Here is a 22,342-nt window from a genome sequence, read left to right as displayed (position 1 = left end):
TTTCTTATTTCAGAGCAGGTATTTCTGAGATCCCCTGAACAGACTCCAGGGCTGCAATTTCCGCTCTCTCTCCTCTACCCATCTATTGCCTTTAATACTACTTTATTCAATTAAAAACATCTCCCCCTCTCGTTTTCTAATCCCGTTCTTTATAAAGCACAGCACTGATTTCAGAGCAGGGGCGATGGCCTCAATATCTGGGTCTGGGCCTGGCCATCAAGACAAAGCCAATCCGCGGCCTCCTTCAGCGTGTCTTCTCCGCCCGCAGCCATCACCGCTCGGCCTCCGCGACCGCATCCCGTTCCCACGGCAACCGCGGGGCGCCCGCGGCCGGGCTCAGGACCTCGGGGCCGCGGCCCCGCCCCGCCCCCCCGCGCGCGCCCGCGGCCCCAGCTCCCGCGCGCGCCGACCGAGGAGGCCGCGTTGCCAAGGGAACGGGAGGACGCCAGGCAGCCGCCCCCACCGCCTCCGCCCCTAGAAAGCCCGGCCGCCGCCGCAGGAAGCTGCCTCCCGGGAGGAGGAGGAAGAGGGGCCGGTAGCGGGAGGGGAGACGAGACAGGAGGAGGAAGAGGAGCACAGGGACGGCCTCGCGCGATTGATGGGCCCCTCCGCCCTGGAGCAGCCCGCCTGCCCCGCCCCTCGGCCCCTTCAGCCCTCGCAGGTGGGGGACTGACCCGCCAGGTAACCGCCTGCCCGCCCCAGCCGCGCGCGCCCCCTGCGGCTCCCCGCCCAGGCTGTCCGCCTCCCCTCCCCGGCCGTCCCCGTGTTTTCCTGCCTCAAAGCGACAGATGTGGGGGACCCGGGGAATCACTTGTTTGCACCGTGGCATAACGTCCCCGCAGGCTTCTCGGGTCTGCAAGTCCAGGGTAGGTCTACGGGAACCGCACCGCCCCTCCGGCTTCTGAGAGCGCAGCTGTTGCTACGGTCATCGTTGGGAGCCTCGAATTGCTTGTCAAGCCTGTGACATCAACCCCACCCCCAAAAGTTTCCCAGTTACACATGGAGTGTCTCTCTTCTAGGCTTGAAGGTCAGTGTGTGGCCGCCCATCTCTGTCACAGTTTCACAATAAAACGAAGAGTCACTGCCAGCTTTTCTTACAAGACCCTCACACCCCGCACACCTTCATCTCCTAAACCAAATGGGCTGGGAGAGTCCGATTATCTCCACCACCACCCCCATCCATATTAATTCCTCCTCTTTCCTTTCGGCCACAGCATTCTCTCTCAGTAGAGGAGTGTTAGGAATATTGGCCTCAAATCACTCATCTTTGTTGCTTATATTCAAGTCATTTTTATAAGATTTTAAAACTCTTAAGATTTTTTAAAGCTAAGATTTAAAGAAATCCTGTACCTTTGTCCTTACAAATTAATTGTGTAAAAGGAGAAATAAGTGCTGAGCTCCTTCTTCCAAGCACCCAGGTGTTGGGGGGGGGGGGTTATAAACCTGATTGTCAGGTATTAATATAGCCATTTAGATTTTGGTCTAAAGGAACCTGCAGCCTACAGAGGGGCTTGAATTACATTTTTCTTTATTGCTGAACCAATAAAATATTCACTTTAATACTTCTAATATGAGGACTTATTAGAAACTTCAAATAATAAAACAGTGAAATAGCTCGATGTTATTAAAAAGAGCTCCCTTTGATTCTTTTGGCAGATGTGGTCATAGAGCAGAAGGACGGGACAGTATATGTGACATTTTAGAGAACCGAAAGAAATATATTCCGCAATCAGATTCTGTTCTCCTTAGTCAGGGAAACTTGGTTTGAATTCATTGCAAACTTACACTAGAGAGGAATACATATGTCACAAAGTTCTTAGAATATTCCTCATTGAAATTTCACAGATATGTAGAATTTCGAGGCCAAGAAGAATCACTCGCTCTTGCTTTCAGCAAAGCAGGACTCCCTTCTCCCTTACCCACATCCCTCCTACTCCCTCCTCTTCTTCTCCCTCTCCCAATTTAATATGACTTCTTATGTTGATTTTTAAAGCCCAAATCTGGCCCAATATATTGTCACCAGAGACTTAAAACAGAAACGTGCATGACCATGAGTGGATTTTAAATTGAGAAGCAGTTCAAAGGTGAGAAACGGAAGAGAATATACAGAATGCTATTTTAGAAACATACGCCTTGCCCACATTTGATTATCACCCCCCCTCCCCCACCTGCCTGTATTTGCTGAGGGAAAATTTTTGGGCTTCAAATGGCCATCTGGTTGAGTAGGCCCACTAAACTGAGATCTGCAAATTAAGCATTATCTCATGAGAATTTATCTCCATACAGATATTTCTGTTTCTGGTTCGTCCTGGTCAGTTTTCAAACCTGCAGTAGAGAATGGGGTTCAAGTGGTACTTCAGAAAGCTAAAGAGTGTTTACCTAAACTGTGGTGATCTCCTAATAATCTCTTTCCCCGGTGCCTGGAGTATTTGTTTACTCTCACAGAGTATTGATGCATTTAAGTAAAGTACATGTGGCACCATGATGCTTCTAAATACACATTTTATAGTAAAGTACAGTAATAAGAGAGTTTATGGGAGGGTAAAAAGACTTTTGTAGGTAATTTGCAAGTCCTTTATTTGGTAGGTGATTGTGAAGTCAGAGGTAACCTAGTAAGTAGTTAAAGTTGTTATTTCCTACCCAGTTAGACAAAGTTTTTTCAAGCCTCTTGACTTATCAGTCTCTTTCAAATAACACAGCATTAAAGCCAGGATATATTAGCTAGTTTTCTATGCTAATTTTGTAACCAAAATGTATCATCCATGTGGACTCTGGAATGTGCCCCGTTAGTGACCATTAACACATTTCTGTTATGAAACCTTATGTTCTCTTCCTGATTAATATTCAGACAGGCTTCTCTCTCCAACAGTAGCAGCAGGGGCTCATCTTTCTGTTGTTTTAACACCATTGTTTTCCTAAGAGTGGGAACATAACTTCATTCTATGCAGGTACAAATTCATATGAAAAGTTAAAAGTGATTATTTATTTATTAGAGAGAGAATGGGAGAGGAGCAGAGGGAGAGGAGAGAGAGAATCTCAAGCAGGCTCCACACCCAGCACAGAGCCCTACACCGGGCTTGATCTCAAGACCCTGAGATCATGACCTGAGCTGAAATCAAGAGTTGGATGCTTAACTGACTGAGCCCCAAAAGTGATCTTCTAAAGTATAGTTCCCTAAATGACTATTAAAGATACTCAGAGGCAAAATTTAGGTTTTGTGTGTAGTCTGTGGAACTATCTGTTGGATTGTAGTTTTAGATTTGGATTCTCAAAGACCAACTCTCTATACTTCAGAGACAGTAACTCCAGAGGAAGCAGCACAAGTTTCTAAATGATACTGCTCAGGGCCTGGTGATAAATCTGGTGAGATTTCACAATGACCAGTCCAGACACTGAGTCACCATGAATCAGGGGCAATCTGATTTTGCAAATATCTATACGACTGAAAGAAATGGGGAGGGAGAGGAAAGCTTCAGAACACAAACACCTGAGGGTAGGGATGTTGTCTATCTTATCCTGCTGTTTCTCCAGAGTCTAGAGCAGCACCTGTCACATGGTAGTCACTAAATAATGTGTATCAGAAAGAAGAACAAAGCTGGAGGCATCATGCTTCCTGATTTCAAAACAATATTACAAAGCTGTAGTAATAAAATCATATGACTTGGGGATAAAAGCAGACACAGATATCAATGGAGCAGAATAGAGAGCCTTGGAAAATTCTTGCATATGTCGTCAATTAATTTATGACAAAGGAGCCAAGAATTTACAATGGGGACAGGATAGTCTCTTCAATAAATGGTGCAGGGAAAACTGGACAGGCACATGGAAAATAATGAAACTAGACCATATTACATTATAACCAAAAAATCAACTCAAAATGGAAAATGGATTAGAGACGTGAACATAAGACCTGAAACCATAATGCTCATAGGTAGTAAGTGCCTTGACCTTTGTCTTGGCCATGATTTTTTTGATTTGATATCAAAAGCATCAAAGACAACAAAAGCAGGGTGCCTGCCTGGCTCAGTTGGAAGAGCATGTAACTCTTGATCTCAGGATCATGAATATGAGCCCCATGTTGGGTACAGAGATTATATAAATATATAAACTTAAAAAAAAAAAAAAAGGCAACAAAGCAAAAACCAACAAGTGGGACTACACCAAATCAAAAAGCTTCTGCACAGCGGTTGAGCCTCTGCCTTTGGCTCAGGGCATGATCCTGGAGTTCCGGGATCGAGTCCCATATTGTACTCCTTGCATGGAGACTACTTCTGCCTCTGCCTCTCTCTCTGCTTCTCTCTGTGTCTCTCATGAATAAGTAAATGAAATCTTAAAAAAAAAAAAAAAAAAGGCTTACACACAGCAGAGGAAACTATCATCAAAATGTAAAGGCAATCTACTGAATGAGAAAAAATGTTTGAAAATCATGTATGTGATAATAGGTTAATATCCAAAATATATTACAAATGTATACAACTCAATAGCAAAAAGCCCCCAAAATCCAATTTAAAAATGAGCAGAAGATTTGAATAGACTTCTTTTCCAAAAAAGACATACATACGGCTAACAGGTACATGAAAAGGTCCTCAACATCACTCATCATGAGGAAATGTGTATCACCCTGACAATAAGATATCACCTCAACCCTTGTTAGAATGGCTTGTATCTAAAATGTAAGAATTAAGTGTTGGTCAGGATGTGGAGAAAAGGGAATCCCTGTGCACTGTTGATGGGAATGTAAATTGCTGCAGTCACTATGGAAAACAGTATGGAGGTTCCTCAAAAAATTAAAAATAGAACCACCCTATGATCCAGCAATTCCACTTCTGGGTATTTATCCAAAACACGAACTCATGGCAGCATTATTTATAATAATAGCTAAGACATGGAGGCAAATTCTATGTCTATTGATGGATGAAAATGTGAGATCTATATATGTATATTTATGTCAGAGAAAGAATTTATGATCTCATACGTATGTGGATCTAAAAACAAAACAAAATACATAGATACAGAGAATATTCAGAGAACTGGCAGTTGCCAGAAGTGGGGGTGGAGGGTGGGAGGGACACCATGGGTGAAGGGAGTCAAAAAAGCATAAACTTTCAGCTATAAAATAAGTACTGAGGGTGTAATGTACAGTATGGTGACTACAATTAATAATACTGCATATTTGAGGGCCGCCCGGCTGGCTCAGTCAGAAGAGCACTGAGTCTTGAACTTGAGCCAGGGAGGGGGTCATGAATTTGAGCCCCATGTTGGGTGCAGAGATTAATAAATAAAATAAATAAACTTTAAAAAAACATACTGTATATTTGAAAGCTAAGAGAATAGATCTTAAAAGTTCTCATCACAAGAGGAAAAAAATTTAACTCCCTGTGGGTGATGGATGTTAATTAGACTTATTGTGATCATTTTGCAATACATACAAATATTGAATCATTATGTTGTACACATGAAGCGAACGTCATGTGATATGTCAATTAAAAAAAAATACTTGTAGAAATCACTGAAAGTGCTTCGCTGGCCAAAAAAGCAGGCTGTGTAAGACCTCAGGTGACCCTACTGAGGAGGTCCAGCAGACGCCTCATGAACCGCGCTGTTTAATAACTGTGTGACTTGAAATATTTTGGTCATAAATTTAGGCCACCCCAATCAGAGCCAAAGCTCTTGAAAGCATTGTCTCTACTTCTTACCTCTCATTTGCGCAATTCACTGCAATCTGTCTTCAGTGCTCTCACCAAGGTTATAAATAACCTGCTCCTTGCAGCTCGCTCCTCCCGGCATCTATGAAACCGCACCCACCTGGTTTTCCTCCTGCCTCTCTGGCGGCTTTGCAGTTTCTCTTCCGCCCCACGTTCTTAGGTTGGAGTGTTCCTCAGCTTCCCACCCCGGGTTCTCCTCCTCTTTCCACTTGTCACTGAATGCTAGGGGTGCCCAAATCTTTACTTCTCTAGCCAGCTCCAGAGCCCCATGTCTAACTGCTGGCTTGACACCCCCATTTGCTGCGTCCCCACCACCTCAGACTCGGCATGGCTTTCTCACAGAGAGAAATGTCTCCAGAATTGTCTAAGGGTTACGTTGGCGGAGACCAGGCACCAGAGCCCAGTGAGCTGCTCCAGTCAGGAACCTGGCCGGCTTCCCCCACATTCCTTCTCCTGTGCTGTCCATAGTCATCAAGCCCTGATGGTCTTCTCCCCTGAGTAGCCCTCAAATCCATCATGGTGAGAGTGTGGGAGGCCCTGGTGTGTGCGAGACTCTCTGGGTTCCAATCCCAGCTCTTCCATTTACCAGCTTTGTAACCTTAAGCAAATTACTCCTGGTGCCCCAATTTCCTTATTAGCACAATGGAAATAAGAGTGCTTGCCTCAAGCATGGGCCTGAAGATCCAATGAGTTAATTTGTGTGAATGTTGAGAAGAGTGCCCAGCACTTCAGGAGGCTCAGTAAATAGTAGCTCTGAGATCCCCCTCCTCCCCCTCTTTTTCTCCTCCCCCCACCCCACTCCACTGTTGCTACCAAGAGTTGTCACTGTCTTATCTGGATTATGGTAATATATTCCCAATGTCTTTCTACTCTCATTTTTATTCTACCCCCACATTCATTCTCTACACTAGAGCTGGAGGGGCCCTTGAAAATGCAACTCTAGGGGCACCTGGCTGGCTCAATGGGGAGAGCAGTGTGTGACTCTTGACCTTGGGGTTGTGAGCTGGAGCCCCATGTTGGGTGTGGAGATTACTCACAAATAAAATCTTTTAAAAAATAAAATGAAATGCAAATCTAAGCATTTGCTCCCCGGGTTGGAACCTTCCGGTAGCAGTTATATGGTCTTCCAATCATAAGCTTCCAGGCTCCAAGTGAACTGGCCCCTGTCTACCCAACAGCCTTCTCTTGCTGTTTTACCCTCTCTCTGTCAACTGTGCTGGCTGTCCTGGTCCTCAGCCACACCTGCCCCTGTTGCCCCGAAGCTCCTGCACCTGCTGTCCTTTCTGAGACACTCTCCATCCCGCTTCTTGCCTGGCTCCTTAGCAAGCCCAGTGTTGTTTCCTAAGGAAAACCTTGTCCCCTAGACTGTGTCATGCCCTCCCATAATAACCATCTCTCAAAGAAGCCCATGTTTCTACTCCATAGCACTTATCACAATTAGGATTCTCTTGTCCATGCTCAAAAAGTTGGGATTCGAACCCAGAGAGTCTCACACCAGGGCCCACACTCTCACCACGATGAATTAGAGGGCTACTCAAGGGGAGAAGATCATCAGGGCTGGGGATTCTGAGGATGGTGCAGGAGAGGTGAATGTGGGGGAAGCCAGCCAGGTTCTGGGGCTTGATCAGCTTGCTGGGTGGTGTGAACATTCCCCTCAGACAATTCTGGTGGAGTTTGAAGGGGCTGAGGTGCAGGGATGTCCACTGTCAGCCCTCCCCACCCCACCCCCTGCTTTAAGCAACACAAAAGCAGGGGTGCATTCCTCCTGCCAACTGCTACATCCCAGCACCCAGCAGAGCACCTCAGTTGGAATGGAGACCCAATGACTGTTGAGTAAGTGGATTTAAGTGACCAGGGGCTCATAGTCATTGCTAATCTAGCTCGGTTCTTGGGTTTTCCTTTTTGCCAAGTCACAGAACTGCTTCTGCATCAGGTATCTGTCAATCTAACCCCCTATGAATAACCAGGACGGGGTCCCTGGAGCCAGCTGACAAGTGCAGCTGCATTATTTATGCCCATAACAGGAGGGCTGTGAGGGCATCCACACCTGTACAAAGGGTCTTTGCTTTCTGAAAGGGGCATCCGTGCCTTTCAAACAATGGAAAGTAGATTAATAAGAGAATAAAAGCAATTATACTAAGACGAATCCAAATACGCAGGGCAACAAAGGATTATGTCACAGCACATTTATTATCTTTTATATGCAGGTTGGGGATTAAGAATCATGTTGCATGAAGCAAAGGAGAGGCAGAAGTTCATGAGTAAGGTTCAGTATCTGCGGGACATGCAGCATAAGGTGGACTCTGAATATCAGGTAACTGCAAAAAACTGGAATTGTTTTCCCCTCCGCTTACAGTATTATGAGAGAATTCAGGATACAGTATCAGCAAAGGATAAGCAGTAATCACTTTCTAAAATCCAAAACCCATCACTTCCTAGATGTGTGACCATGGAAAGCCACTTTACCTCTCTGGGCTTCCTCATTTTTACAATAGGGTTAATAACAGTACCTGTCTTGGGGCGCTTGGGTGGCTCAGTCAGTTAAGCATCCAACTCTTGATATCAGCTCAGGTCATAATCTCAGGGTTGTGAGATCGAGCCCTGCATCAGGGCTCTGTCCTGGGCATGGAGTCTACCTAGGATTCTCTCTCTCCCTATCCCTTTGCCCTTCCCCCCCTCTCTAAAAAAAAATAATTAATAATAATAATAATAGTATCCATAATATTGTCACAAAAAATAACTTAAAAATTACTTAAAAAGTAGTAAGCACAGAGCTTGGCACACAAATCTTGTCAATGAATGACATTAAGGCTTAAAAATTTGATAAACCAGCTATCCAGAAAAAAAAAGACATTAAAGAGTTAATGGGGTCAACCTAGTATTTATAAAATAATATGCCTTTCCACTGCTACCTCACCAGAAGAAAGGTGGTTAATACATTCTCCAATAAGCTAACTATTCGTCACCTTAGTTACAGTGTTTACGTGCAAAAACAAAATAGACAAGGAGCCTGAGGAGTCATGATGTAATTACCCAGAGCTGGCATAGGACAACCTTGCCAGACTGGGCGTGAGATTCTGGGAGCAGTCAGAAAGTGTCGCTCAGTCTGCGGGCCAGAGGTCGACCCTTGCCAATCAAGGAGGCATGTCCTCAGCTTCAGCTGCGGATTGAAAAGTATTCCTTCCCCAAGGAAAACACAGAACTGTCATCAGATTTTTCTCCTTCTTAGCAATTTCAAATATAACCAAACCTCCTGGGTCACCAAGGAAACCAGACCTATCTCAGTAACCTGATTTCACCTGTATAACATAGCTTAGCTTTGGAGCAGGAAACAGAGTCAGCAATTTCCTCCCACAACTTGCCAACCCACATACAAGACTGTTAAATTGAGGGAATTTCTGTAAAATGAATAAGAGCGTAAACATCTGAACTGGTCACATTGGGAATCCATCTGCTTTTCTTTCTTTCTTTTTTTTTTTTTTTTTAATTTTTATTTATGATAGTCACAGAGAGAGAGAGAGAGGCAGAGACACAGGCAGAGGGAGAAGCAGGCTCCATGCACCGGGAGCCCGATGTGGGATTCGATCCCGGGTCTCCAGGATCGCGCCCTGGGCCAAAGGCAGGCGCCAAACCGCTGCACCACCCAGGGATCCCCATCTGCTTTTCACCAAGATGCCTCTGCCACCTGACGCTCCTTTGGAAATAATTGTTTGAAATTGTCTCCAGAACAGACACATAAGAAAATCAGTCTTATTATTTGATGGTCTCTGCTGAAGAAAATCACACACTGTGTGGCCTGAAGTCACAGGCTTTATTTTTCTAATTTCACTGCACTTTCAGCACTGCCCTTATTAATAAGGATACTTTCAACACTATCTTTATAAATAACAATACTTATCACGTGCCTACAATGTCCTAAATGAAGTCCCTTTTCTCCCAGAGTTCTTTTTCTGGGATTGAGAAACAATACACACAAGTAAATAAATATGTAACATAGTTTCAATTACTGATAAATACAAGGAGGCAAATAAACAGAGGTAATGGGCAAGGGATGATGCTCCTTTACACAGGCAGGGAAGCCTCTTTGGGGAAGTAACACTTGGTTGGGGAGGTAAAAGATGGGAAAGAGCTGGCCAGAGCATCCTGAGCAGAAGGAAAGCCAAGTACAAAGGCCCTGAGGCAAGAACTAACTTGGAGCCCTAGAAAAAAAACAAAAGAAGGCCAGAGGAGCTGAAACACACTGATCAAGGGAGAATGTGGTGTATGATAAGGTAGGGGAGGTAAATGTGTGGAATCTCTCAGGACAAAGCTTAGTGTTTGGAGTTTATTCTTATCTCAGGGAGAATAATGGATAATTTGAAGCAGGGAGTGGCATGAGGTGATTTACAGCGTTTAAAGATCCCTCTTGCTGCCTATGGGGAAAAGACCAAAAGGGGCTAGAGAGGCAGCAGAAAAGCTTAGTAAGGAAACTCTGATGGAAATTTAGGAGAGAAATTATGGTGGCTTGGACCCAGGCCGTAGGAGTGGAGGGTGGTGAGTAGTGGCCCAACCCAGGAAACAGAAGCAGAACTGACATCACGCTGAAATATGGAGAGGCGGAGTGAGGGAGAGAAAGGAGCGAAGGTTGACTCACATGAACGTGTTTACTTGTCCATCAACTCCCTCTGTTATAATCAGTTTTAAAGTTTCCTACTTTTTTCAGACCTGTAGTCCCCATACTCTCAACAAAGAACTTCCCTTCCTGTTTTACACACACAGGAAACAAAGCAAAGGACCCAAGGCCATCAGGTGGGAAGCCTCACCACCCCTCCCCCATCCCAGGCTACACACCCATCCCTCCCTCAGGTCCTCAGGGTGAAGCCACTATCTCCTGGCCAGCGCTTGGCCTGAGCTCTGGGCCCACACCCCGCTGTACCCAGCCCCTCTCCATCCAGGGACTTTTTGTCTGTATCTTTGACATTTCCTTCCTTCTAATTGGCTCAGCCTGCAAACATGCTCAAGTCCCGCCTATACTGAGAACAAAAGAACAAAGCTGCAGGACACGCAGTCCTTCTCTAGCCACAGCCCTGGCACAGTCCCCAAGATGTCCCCAAACTGCTACATTTCTATCTCCACTCCTCCTGCCCCCCCTTCATTCCTAACCCAATGCAGCCTGTCACCTCCCCTCCCCTGAAGCTGTTCTCACTAAGGTCAGAGGCCAAATTCAAGGGACAACTTTTAAGTCTGTCTTCTGAAGCTTCATTTACATTTGACACTATTACTCCTTCCTTCTCAAAATACTACTTCTTTGGCTTTCTGACTTCACACTTTGCTGATTTTCCTTCTGTTTGTCTCCCATTCTTCTCCATGCCCTACAAATGTTAACTCCCCCCCCCCCATCCTATCCCGCCACCGGTTTTCATCAGCCCAGTTTCCCTCTAACTCACAAGGGTCTCTGTGACCCATCTCCTCCCACCTGTGGTCCTGAGTGTCCCCAGAGTGTCTCGATCACGTGCACACCTGCTTGTTGGACATTTCCATCTGGATGTCACAGAGGCACCTCAGCAGGTCCACCCTCTGCTGCCCTCCTCTGTATGTAAGCCTTCCCCAACTCCTTTCTCACCCTCACCATCCACATCCCACCTGTGACCAAATCCTGCCACCATTACCTAAAAGTCCATGAACTTGTGCCTGCCTTTTCATCCCACTGCCACCACTCTGGTTTCCATCTCCACATTTTCTCTCCAAGATTATTACCATGTCCTATTATCAGTCCCCTTGCCTCCAACCTTGGCATCTTTCAGATTGCCTTTTTTGAAATCTATCTAAAATGTGAATTTGATGATGCAGTTGGAATGTATGACACCCTTGAGTTGTTTCCCTTCACTTAAAGGCAGGTCCAAGACCTGAGAACCACAGCCAGACCAGCCTAAATCTTCACCACTTCTCTGACCATCTCTTTCCCCTTCTTTACTCTCTTGACAAGGGAGGTAAAGACCAGTTTTCATTGAGAACTAAATGGAACCTCTGTGCTCCCACCACACCCTTCTTTTAAAAACAACTTTATTGAGGTATAGTTCATATATCATAAAATTCACCTGTTTTAAGTGTAGAATTTAATGACTTACAGTAAATTTACCAAATTTGCAGCCATCCCTATCATCCAGCTTTAGAAGATTTCCATCAGTCCATTACCAAAGCGCCCTTTCATCCCTCTTTCACATTGCTTAGGAAATTGTATTGAAATTGTCTTCTGGGTGACTTCCTCTCAATCTGGACCACAGCTTCTTACTCTTATATGTTGAACCGAATGCCTGTCATTGATGTGAGCCCGCATTACCTAACCTGACCACCAACTCTGTTTATCAGTCTTAGATTCAGCTGACTTGTAACTATTTCTCAAGGTCAAGTCCACCCTCATTGAGCATTTCCAAAACCACTCACCACAAAGTCTGCAAAAAATAAATATGGCTGTCTTTAATATGTTCTGAGTATTGTTGAATTAAATATATAGCAACCCACAGAAACGACTTTGAAGGGAACAGTGGTGAGCTATTTGTATGATTTAGTCTCTCCCTTGTCTTGTTCCAGAAAGGATTTAAAGTAGGGGTTTAAGAATCAATTGCATGACCTTATAACCCCTCAATAATTTGGTCCATATAAGACCTGTGTGTGTCTAGATAATTTACTAAGGTAGACTTTGTATCAGGTCGATACTGAAACCCTGGGTCAAGGAATCCCAGCCTTCACACAGTGCAGCAACCTTCCTGGATACTAGGGATTTCCCATTTCAGGGTGTACAAATAATGTAAGACCTAATAACTAGATATGACTCCTAAATCATATATATTTGCCATAGATTCCTTCCTGTGCTTTACTTGCCTTTAATGAACTGGCTCAAATTGAAGCCCTTACAAACCTCCTGTGTACACTATTCCTGTTACATCCCAAAATACGCTACGGGTTGGTGCATACCAAATTAGCAGTGCCTTTACAGGTCTGTGTGCTGGCAAGAGGAGAGGTGGCTTAAACCCACCCTGAGTTATTTTGATGCTGCTCCTTTCAGTGGTTGGGTGGGACCCTTTTGAAAAAACAAGAGGAAATAAACATCTATTTGGCATATTACATGCTATTTCAGAATCTGGTAGCTAGTACATAATTACATGCCATCTCAGGATTTGGCTCTATTTCTTCAAGGGTGTTCATGCTGCGAAGATTTTTTTTTTCTTTCCTTCCTTGTTTTGGTCAAACGTGTTTATGTAACTTGAGGCAGAATTTAGCCATTAATGTCTACTGAAAGCTGGAGAGAAAGCTTACACTTGGCATTTCAGAATGATATTCTGTAATCTATCAAATGTGTTCGGATGGGTTTCATTTCCTGTCATTTACTCATCTCGATCTTTCAAGTACCGAGCAAACAACTGAACGTGACGCTATAAACTTGTTCAAAGACATGATAGGAGACTATGCCCAGTGGCAGGGGATGGCAGATTGAGGGAGTAGAGAAAATTCAGCTTCCCCTGCCACAGGAGCCAGAGGGGAGGGTTCTCTGCCCTGCTCACCTCTGACGTATGTGCTTCTGTAATAGTACAGGAAAAGAAACTCATTTGAGGAGAATATCATGTCAAATGGTTTTTACGCCTCTGATTTCTTACCTCCTCCAAACTTATGAACTTGAAGAATGCCACCAATGATCATCCAATCCCCAGACTCGGGGTTATGCACATTTGAATTTAAGAACAGCAGCAAAGTACCAACCGAAGCAGTGGCAACTCACACTTCTCTCGATGCTTGGGGACTTGGAGCAACAATAACCTCAGCAGAGGCCACTGCACTGGAGAGGTAGAGACGGTCATGGCCATGGGACTGTGAGGCTGGAAAGCATTCCTGTGGCGCTTGGCTTCCTAAGGCACCAGGAGGCTGGAGGAGGACCAGAAGGCGGGACTGGTAGTTGAATATACAGAAGAAACTGAGCCCCCCCCTCCCACAATCATCCCCCTCCGCTCCCCCCCCCCGCTACCTCCCCCCTCCCTCAGAAAGCTGTAACACTAAAGAAAAAGTGGTGGTTTTCCAGGTACCCCAACTGAGGATCTCCTCAGTTGTCTGGTGGGGTGGAGGGAAACTGCAGGCCTAGGAAACAAACCTCTGCCTCCAGGGCACAAAAACCAAGGATGAAACCTCAGGCCTGGACAGAAGGAGTCTTTCTTCTTCCCTGATCAGAGTCACATGATTTGGCAAAGGCTGGCTTTAGAAAGAGACGTAGACCAAGCAATGGGATCAGAAACAACAATTAAAGCCTAATAATGATAATAATGGTGATGAAGCTGATGACGGTGGTGATGAGTGCCTTTCCCTGAACCTGGCCAAGAGCCGGTCACCCTGCTGAGCATCCTGCCAACAGGGCCTCCAGACTCTGGCTGGCTGGCAGCACAGAGCATATCCCTCTTAGAGATGAGGGAAGCAAGAACCAATGGAGTTAGTTAGCCTGCCTGCCCAAGGTCACGTTGCGAGAAAGTGGCAGAGCTGGGGTTTGTCATGTTTACCCGTACTGAGTTACAGTGAGTCACAAGACCCACGTTATCCCCCACAGGCATATATGCACATTCTGTGTTCTGCCCCTACTCCAGTAGCTTGTGCTCTGGGGAGGCAGCCTCACTGGGCCATCCAGAGGGTTGGGCTGGGGCGGGGCCCTAGGGGCTGGTGGCAGAGGAAGAGTGAAGGAGAAAGCCCACCCCCACCCAGCTCAAGGAGGAAATAAGGAGTTACCTGAAGCCTTCGATTTTAAGACTGTCCTCAGCCAGTTCTCTCACATGAAGAGAAACTTATTTATAGCAATTTAGCTCCAGACGTGTGGAATTGAAAGGGGAATATTTTTAAAGTTCCAGAGGAAGGGGAGCCCTGGGAGATCATGAGTTACAAATCAGTTCCTCCTCCTCACCCTATGGATTTCACACTCTGCTCTGTCACTCCAGGACCCCCAAAGTAGAACCGACACCAGCATCAAAAATGGAAAAAAAAAAAATCATTCACGTTTACAAACAACCAGAAAACTAGCCCCTAGGGCAGTTACTTACGGTTAGGTTCTTGCTATTTCTGGGACTGGAAGTCTGGACTTGCTTCTGTCCCTGTGTTCCTTCAACTCGGCAAAGCTATAACTTCAAGAGGACTAATGTTTGATTTACACAGAGAGGTTGTTTGGCTGTATTAAGATAAAAATTACCTACCCTGACACTCGTTTGTTCTCCGGCTCCTCTATGAGAAGACGCATAAGGAACCAGAGGGGAAAAATTTTTTTCGACATTGCAAACCATTCTACTCCTCCTCCCCTTTTGGTAAAGAAATATTTAAGTTGCATGCATTCTTGGAGAGAATTTTCAAAAAACACTCAACCCACAAGAATTCTGTTCATCCCACAAAATCTGCCTTGGTCTTGCGTGCATTTGCTAACACTGTCCTCCACTTTTAGCCTATCAGCATTTGCTTCTTGTGCCTTTAATCCCAGTCGGTTAGGATAACACAGACATCTGCCGCTTCAGGAAACAGCACTCGGAGCCAGAGCTCCTCCCAAACGGGCTCTGATCTGAAGTCATTGGAAAAGAAGAGGCCCATCTTTACTTGAATGTCATTCAACTCTCTGCTAACTCTCTTCGAGTTTACCTTGGTTTATTACTCCGTGTTTGTTTAACTTACTTATCACAGTTACTGTCCAGTATTTTGGGGGAGCTTCTTGCTCAAATTATTTATTAAAACAAACACTGCCGGGGCACCTGGGTAGCTCAGTCGGTTGAGTGTCCGACTCTTGATTTCAGCTCAGGTCATGATCTCAGTGTCTTGGAATTGAGCCCCCTGTTTGCTCCGTGCTCAATGAGGAGTCAGCTTGGGATTCTCTCCCTCTGCCCCTTACCACACTCTCTAAATTAATTAATTTGAAAAAAAAAAAAAAAGCCACTGCCCAGGATTTATTAAAATGGCTTGCTATCTATATTAGCATAGTTTTTGAAAATAAGATTAACAGGGGGTGCCTCGGTGACTCAGTAATTAAGCGTCTACCCTTGCCCAGGTCATTGATCCTGGAATCCTGGGATCAAGCCCCACATCAGAATCCCAGTTTACCTGGGAGCCTGCTTCTCCTTCTCCCTCTGCAGCTCCCCTTGCTTGTGTGCGCTCTCTGTCAAATAAGTAAATAAAATCTTTTTAAAAAGAAAATAAGATTAACAGTGAGACAGGAAAATAAGGGAGGGGGGCAACCATTTTGGAGTGCTCTCCCTTTCCAAAGAAGGCAGAGTGGAATGGTACACTTTTTTCTCCAGGATTCCACTTGCCACAGGTACCACCTGGCCACAAAGCATGAGCCCTGAGGCCAGTGCCTCACCAGCAATTCACTTGTGAAGCACAGTGTAACCAAACCGCTGTTCCCAATTCCAAGTGGTTAATGTTTTGTTAATATCAGGTCATTTCTATTTTTAACCATGTAGCATAATATTAGGCTTTCCCAGAGGCATGAAATTCTGGCAAGTCCTTCCACATCAAGGAAGGAGATGCATCTTCTAACAAAGAGGGAAAATGCAGAAGGAATCTTTCCTTTCTCAACCCAGCCAGGAAGGGGAGATGTCAGGCCCTGTTTAGAAACAGTATTGTTGGTCTTTACACTGCGTTTCTTTATCATGACAGCGAATAATTTGGCTCTAGCAGCACAAAGGTGAATTCGGGCACTGAATCTATAGAAATTCTCCAAGAAGTTTTATTATTTTAAACTATTTAAAATACCAGTTGACACCTCCAACAGCACATGATGTCCTTGGGGTGGTTTTTTTTGGTCCTGATTCTGGAAGAGAAAAATATTGGTGATAGATTTTCTCTTAATTTTGTTTTTTTTTTTTAATGGAAATTTTTTTTGTCAGTTATTTTAATTTTTTTATTTTGCATTTGGGGACTGATATTTCCCTCTGAAACAATAATGCAATTCAGCTAGCATTAAATGCTAGATGCTGGGGGATTCAAAAGATAAGAGGTGGTCCTTACCCTGAGGGTTCTCACTGATCAGCAGGAGACACAGGCTCAAAACAAAACAACTAAATACAACAGTAAAAAAAAATTTTTTTTTTGCATAATTCAAGCTGTGTATGTATAAAGGAGCAATTAATTTGGCCTGGGGAAGAGGAGCTAGGCAAGGAAAGACTCCACGTGAGCTGGATCTGAGTTGATCTGCAGGATTTGCCATCCTGTGAACATCCCATGAAAGGCATTCCAAGTGGAAGGAAGCGCACCTGCTAAAGCTCTTGTGTGCATGGAGGAAATGTCTTACCCTGTAACCAGGTGTGATCCAAGAAGCCCGTGTAGAGCGGCAGTAGGATGAGGGGAGCTCTGAAGCGCATTAATACAGAAGAGGAAGTTAATATCCTGTATCGTCCGGTACTTCCTGTCCCAAGAAGGCAATTGTTGGGGAAATACTTGTCAAAACACCTCTTGGTTTGTTATTTTGTCAAAACACCTATTGGTTTGTTATTTTAATTTATTAAAGCACTGACTACTATTTTTGACCTAGTATTTTGTGCAGAGGTAAGAGAGAATGATGCCAGGCTGGGCGTCTTCACACTTAGTAAAGGTGTCAGTGAGCCCTTGGAGATGGACCTTATGCATTTCATGTTCCTCATGATAGGAATTAAGCAAAAATTATCAAAGACTAAAGTTACTGTAGACCTAAGCCAAAGAAACATTTGTTTTTATTTTGCAGGCTTGTCTGAGACGACAAGAATACAGAAAAGACCCAAATGAGAAGAAACGAGATCAATTTTGGGGACAAGAGACAAATTTGGAGAGATCCCGGTTTTCAAATGGGTCATCTTCCAAACAGGTACTTAGAACTCTGGGAGATATCCTGCTGCTGCTGCTGGCGTATGTGTGGTTGAATTTTGAAATAGCCAACTCAAAAAGGTGTTGGAGAATCCTAAAGGTCAGGGAAGGGAGATGCAGGGGCAAGAGCTCCCATCCTGACTACTGTCTGAGTCGCTCCTCTGCTGTGTGACTGTCCCCTTTCACCCAGTTGGGCCCAGGAATCTTCTTTCCTCATGGGCCTAATGGAGATTGTCTCCAAGGTACCATCTAAATTAGAAATGCTACAGCTCTCTGATTTCAACAGTTGAGGCACTGGGCCTTCTAAAGCACAGCATAATCTCTCTATACACTTGCATCTATACCTATCTGATCTGTCCATATAACCATAAGATAGATACAGATATAAAGGGACCCCTGAGTGGCTCAGCGTTTTAGCATCTGCCTTCGGCCCAGGGCATCATCCTGGAGTCTCAGGAATGAGCCCCACATTGGGTTCCCCGTATGGAGCCTGCTTCTCCCTCTGCCTGTGTCTCTGCCTCTCTCTCTGTGTCTCTCATGAATAAATAAATAAAATCTTTAAAAAAAAGATACAGATATAAAGATATATATGTGGGGCAGCCCGGGTGGCTCAGTGGTTTAGCACCGCCTTCAGCCCAGGGTGTGATCCTGTAGACCCGGGATCGAGTCCCGCGTCGGGCTCCCTGCATGGAGCCTGCTTCTCCCTCTCCCTCTCCCTCTGCCTGTGTCTCTGCCTCTCTCTCTCTCTCTCTCTCTGTGTGTGTCTCTTATGAATAAATAAATTTTTAAAAAAGAGATATATATATGTATGGGCTTATAGCCTAACCCAGTGTATTACTTAGTCTGGTTTTTAAATAGAGTAAAATGGGGGCACCTGGGTGGCTCAGTTGGTTAAGCATCTGCCTTCAGCTCAGGTGATGATTCCAAAGTCCTAGGATTGAGCCCTGCATCAGGCTCCCTGTTCAATGAAGAGCCTGCTTCTCCCTCCCCTCCCTACTGGTGCTCTTTCTCAGTATCTCTGTTGTTATCTGTCACTCTCTCTCAAATAAATAAAATTAAAAAAAATAAAATCATTAAAAAATAAAGTAAAATGTAATAACTACATCCTCTAGTAACTAGAAATTGTTCAAATATTTCTGTCTGGATAATAATAAAAATAATAAGATCAACATGATAGTGATATGATAATAGTTGTAGGTAACATAATCTGAGTGCTTACAATGTTCCAGCACTGTGCTAATAAGCGTTTTATCCATACTAGCTTATTTAATTCTCATAAATCTCTATGTATTTACCTCATTTTACAAATGAGAAACTGAGCCTTAGAAAAGATAAGAAATTTGATCCAAGACTTCACAGCCAGTCCATGGAAGAGTCGGGGTTCCTTTCCAGGCAGTCTAACTGAGGGAGGGTGCTCCGAACCACTGAACTCTATGATCATATTTCATGTTTAAGATCTTATCTGAGTAAGAATTTTACTTATCCTATGTAAGCACTAAGTACCACAAGCTGCATTCAACACCGTTTGTTAGCATGGTGAATTGATTTAAGATGAGTAATATGCCTTTTATGAATTCTTATTTAATATTTTATGCCTGCAATATACTCTAGAGGCTGGACTCTCTCTTTCTGTCAGCAGCATGGATCCCTAAGATAGATCCTGGATACTTGATATCCATCAAGTTCTCATTGGGATTTCTCCTTTAATCTGGGATGTTCACACCATGGTTATTTAATGTTCAAAGGATACCTTAAAAACATCAATGATTGATGTTTATGGATGCGGATGTATCCCTGGGTGAGATCTATACTCCCTATTAAGGAACATAAAATCACAGGATAAAATATTCCACCTCAAGTCTGAAGAGAAAAGACTATCTTACAAAACTGGCACCATCGAAAAGAACACATCGCCTGGATTGTTTCCTGTTAGTCAAAGACAAAATACAATGCCTGCTGCTGATTAAACTTAGGGAGTGAGATTAATCCGAAAATCAACACATTTTAGCATGAAGATAAATTCTCACGGTTTTTTTGCACATAGGAACAAAACCCAAGGACAGCTAAAAAAAAAAAATTACGTATGTCAAACAGTAGCATGCAGCAATCTCTCTAGACTGGTAAATATTTCTTCTTTTTTTTTTTTTTAATTTTTATTTATGATAGTCACACAGAGAGAGAGAGAGGCAGGCAGAGACACAGGCAGAGGGAGAAGCAGGCTCCATGCACCGGGAGCCCGACGTGGGATTCGATCCCGGGTCTCCAGGATCGCGCCCCAGGCCAAAGGCAGGCGCCAAACCGCTGCGCCACCCAGGGATCCCTAGACTGGTAAATAAATGGGCAGCTGGGTTCTTCTGTTTTCACACAAAGACTCAAGTGCCTAGCCATGGCCATTTTGCACAGCAGTCCTTGCATATTTGGGATATTCTAAGACTTGAAATTTCGTGCTCCTCTCCACAAACTTTGTTTGGGGGGACAGGCTGTTGACAGATTTCTGTAGTGTTCTTTATGCTATAAAAATTATTCATTCTTTAAATCATCATTGCAAAACACTTGGACCACATCTAAAAAAGGATACGGTTGCATAGATAAAAGTGATGATGAAATAAGGACAAAAATATGTGGTCGGAGGCATAAAACTGGCAATTTCTAAAGTATAAGAACAGGATTTTTCATGTTTGCACTCTGTCACCGTACCTCAGTCTGCCAGAGAACCCAAAACAACATCACTTACATAATCTCAAATTTTTCCTGGGTAATGCTATCCCAAGGGTCTGGGCCTTGGTTATACAAGTGCCTTCAAGGTCACATCTTCTCTATCAAGAGGAGTGACAAAAATCAGAATTTTCCACAGTGAAATTCACCTCTGTTTTGCTGTCTGTATCACAGATATTCCTTGGGGTGTACCGGAGGATGCGTCTCTGGATACAAGAGCACAGGAAGGGCAAGGGAACAAAAATGTTACCAAATGCATCACTCATCAGCCATCTGACTTGTGTGCTTATAATGCTGATCCCCAACCACCCCCCCGCCCCCCGGCCACACACTCACACACAGTCTCAGCCCTTCAACTTTTGCTGGGTACAAATGAAGCCAGAGATCCTTATGAGATAAACTAGATCCAGAACTCTTCAGCCCCCAGGATCATGGGTTGGTTTGGAGTGTTCTCCTCCCAGGCTTGGATCCCCACCCACATTTCTTTGAAAATCTGGTTGTTCTTAAACATTCATAGTCTGGGCCTGCCCTGCTATATTTCGAATCCTGAGGAAATACAGAATTTATCAATCCTCTTTTCATAGGATCCTCAGTGCCAGGGAGGTCCTGGAGCCAGGACTTTCTCCTAGAGGAAGCTATAAGAATGCTGCCACCTCACAAAGGAGAATCCAGGCCAGATCAGTCCCAATTTCCAGAGCTCAGTGTGTTGGATATGACATCAGGCACTACCCTTGCAAAAGATCATTCATGGATCAGTAAGAAAAGAGCAGGAGAAAGATACAGTTCAATGAGCAGGTGTAAATCTAACCAAAGCCCTCCACAGGTAAACCTTCCCCTAAGTAATTAATTCCCTTCTAGAGACTCCTATGGCTGAAAACTCCAAGGAACATGTTGCCTCTGATTTGTAAAGGAGAGTTCATTCTGACTGGAGGGTAGTACAGGAGCGGATGGCTTATTCCAGGGGAAGTCTTCTACCACAGTCACAACATGAATGTGCCACCACCAAATTTTGATGCTCACATTGCAATTTCTGCCACTTGTTCCTCTCTTGACCCTGTCTCAGATGATCACAATTCTGATGAACCTGGAATTAGTGAGACATTTACCATCAAGTAATGGGTCCAGTATCAAGCTATCATTTCCAGACAACTGCCTAGAGTAGGGCAGATTCCCAAATGCACAGTAAATGCAGTGGCCACTCCATTGTGCACAATGACCTCACCACCACCAGTGGCTTTCACAGCACCTCAAGCAGAGGTTGTATTACATCTAAATCCAAGATAAAGCAATAACCATCAAGCTCATGTTCTTTAAAGCAGTACCTCCTAAATACATTTAAGTTAGTGGTGTGGCATAGCAGAAAGAACACTTATCATCAAGGGCCATCTTTCTCCCTTATTACAGTGTGAATTCAGACAAACCACTTCTGAGCACTTCAATTTCCCATCAAGGAGATACTTATTATTAATGCTTATCTTGTGGGATCAATGCAAGAACATGTGAGACTCTTAACGTTTGTACTAACATCAGGTTACATTATAAGCTGCCTTGGTATCTATTTTTATAAATGGTGCTCTAATAGGTACCAGTGGCCGAGCAGGTTCTGGGGCTTCCAGAATACCTTCCTTTGCCTCAGCCCAATCCCAGGCCACATTTCTAAATGCTAATGTAATTTTAAGAGGCAACTTAGGTTTAGACCCTTTTCAAAGTTATATACAACCTTGTTAGCTGTTTAATCAGAGTAGAATAAATAAATAGCAGAGTAGAATAAATAAACACCACCTAATCAACTAGGAATTGGATGATTAGTAGATGAAAAAGCAAAGCAGTCTCTCGATATGAGCAGGCAACAGCATCCCTGGAACAGCCGCTGGCCTAGAGGAGCCTGCTATAATTGACAGGGTATTTCGCTTTCCCAAGCCTTCACAGAGAAGAAACAAGAGCTCTGATTTTTCCCAAAGAAAATGATGAAAATGATTAGCCCAGGACTTGTGGGTGGATATGGAAGTATGGCAACCTTCCATGAAGAGGGGCGTCATGAGCTTTTCTCATCTTTCACCCTTGCTGGAAGGGACGCTGTTCCAAATACA

The 22,342-nt window shown here is 44.2% G+C and overlaps 1 protein-coding gene across 1 annotated transcript in view; it reads left to right on the top strand.

Moving 5' to 3' along the window:
• The first annotated feature begins 588 nt into the window (after window positions 1-588).
• The window catches only part of MARCHF10 (membrane associated ring-CH-type finger 10), an 83,925-nt gene continuing 62,171 nt past the window's right edge, over window positions 589-22,342 (top strand). The window contains 3 exon segments of the mRNA XM_041726223.1: window positions 589-681; window positions 7,913-8,019; window positions 17,419-17,538. Coding sequence (XP_041582157.1) covers window positions 7,930-8,019; window positions 17,419-17,538 — 210 coding nt within the window. The 5' untranslated portion in view covers window positions 589-681; window positions 7,913-7,929.

Source organism: Vulpes lagopus, chromosome 12 (genome assembly GCF_018345385.1).
Source record: "Vulpes lagopus strain Blue_001 chromosome 12, ASM1834538v1, whole genome shotgun sequence".
Lineage (NCBI taxonomy): Eukaryota > Metazoa > Chordata > Mammalia > Carnivora > Canidae > Vulpes > Vulpes lagopus.
The sequence above is the reverse complement of the archived record's forward strand: the minus strand, read 5'-3'. Positions and strand labels throughout refer to the sequence as shown.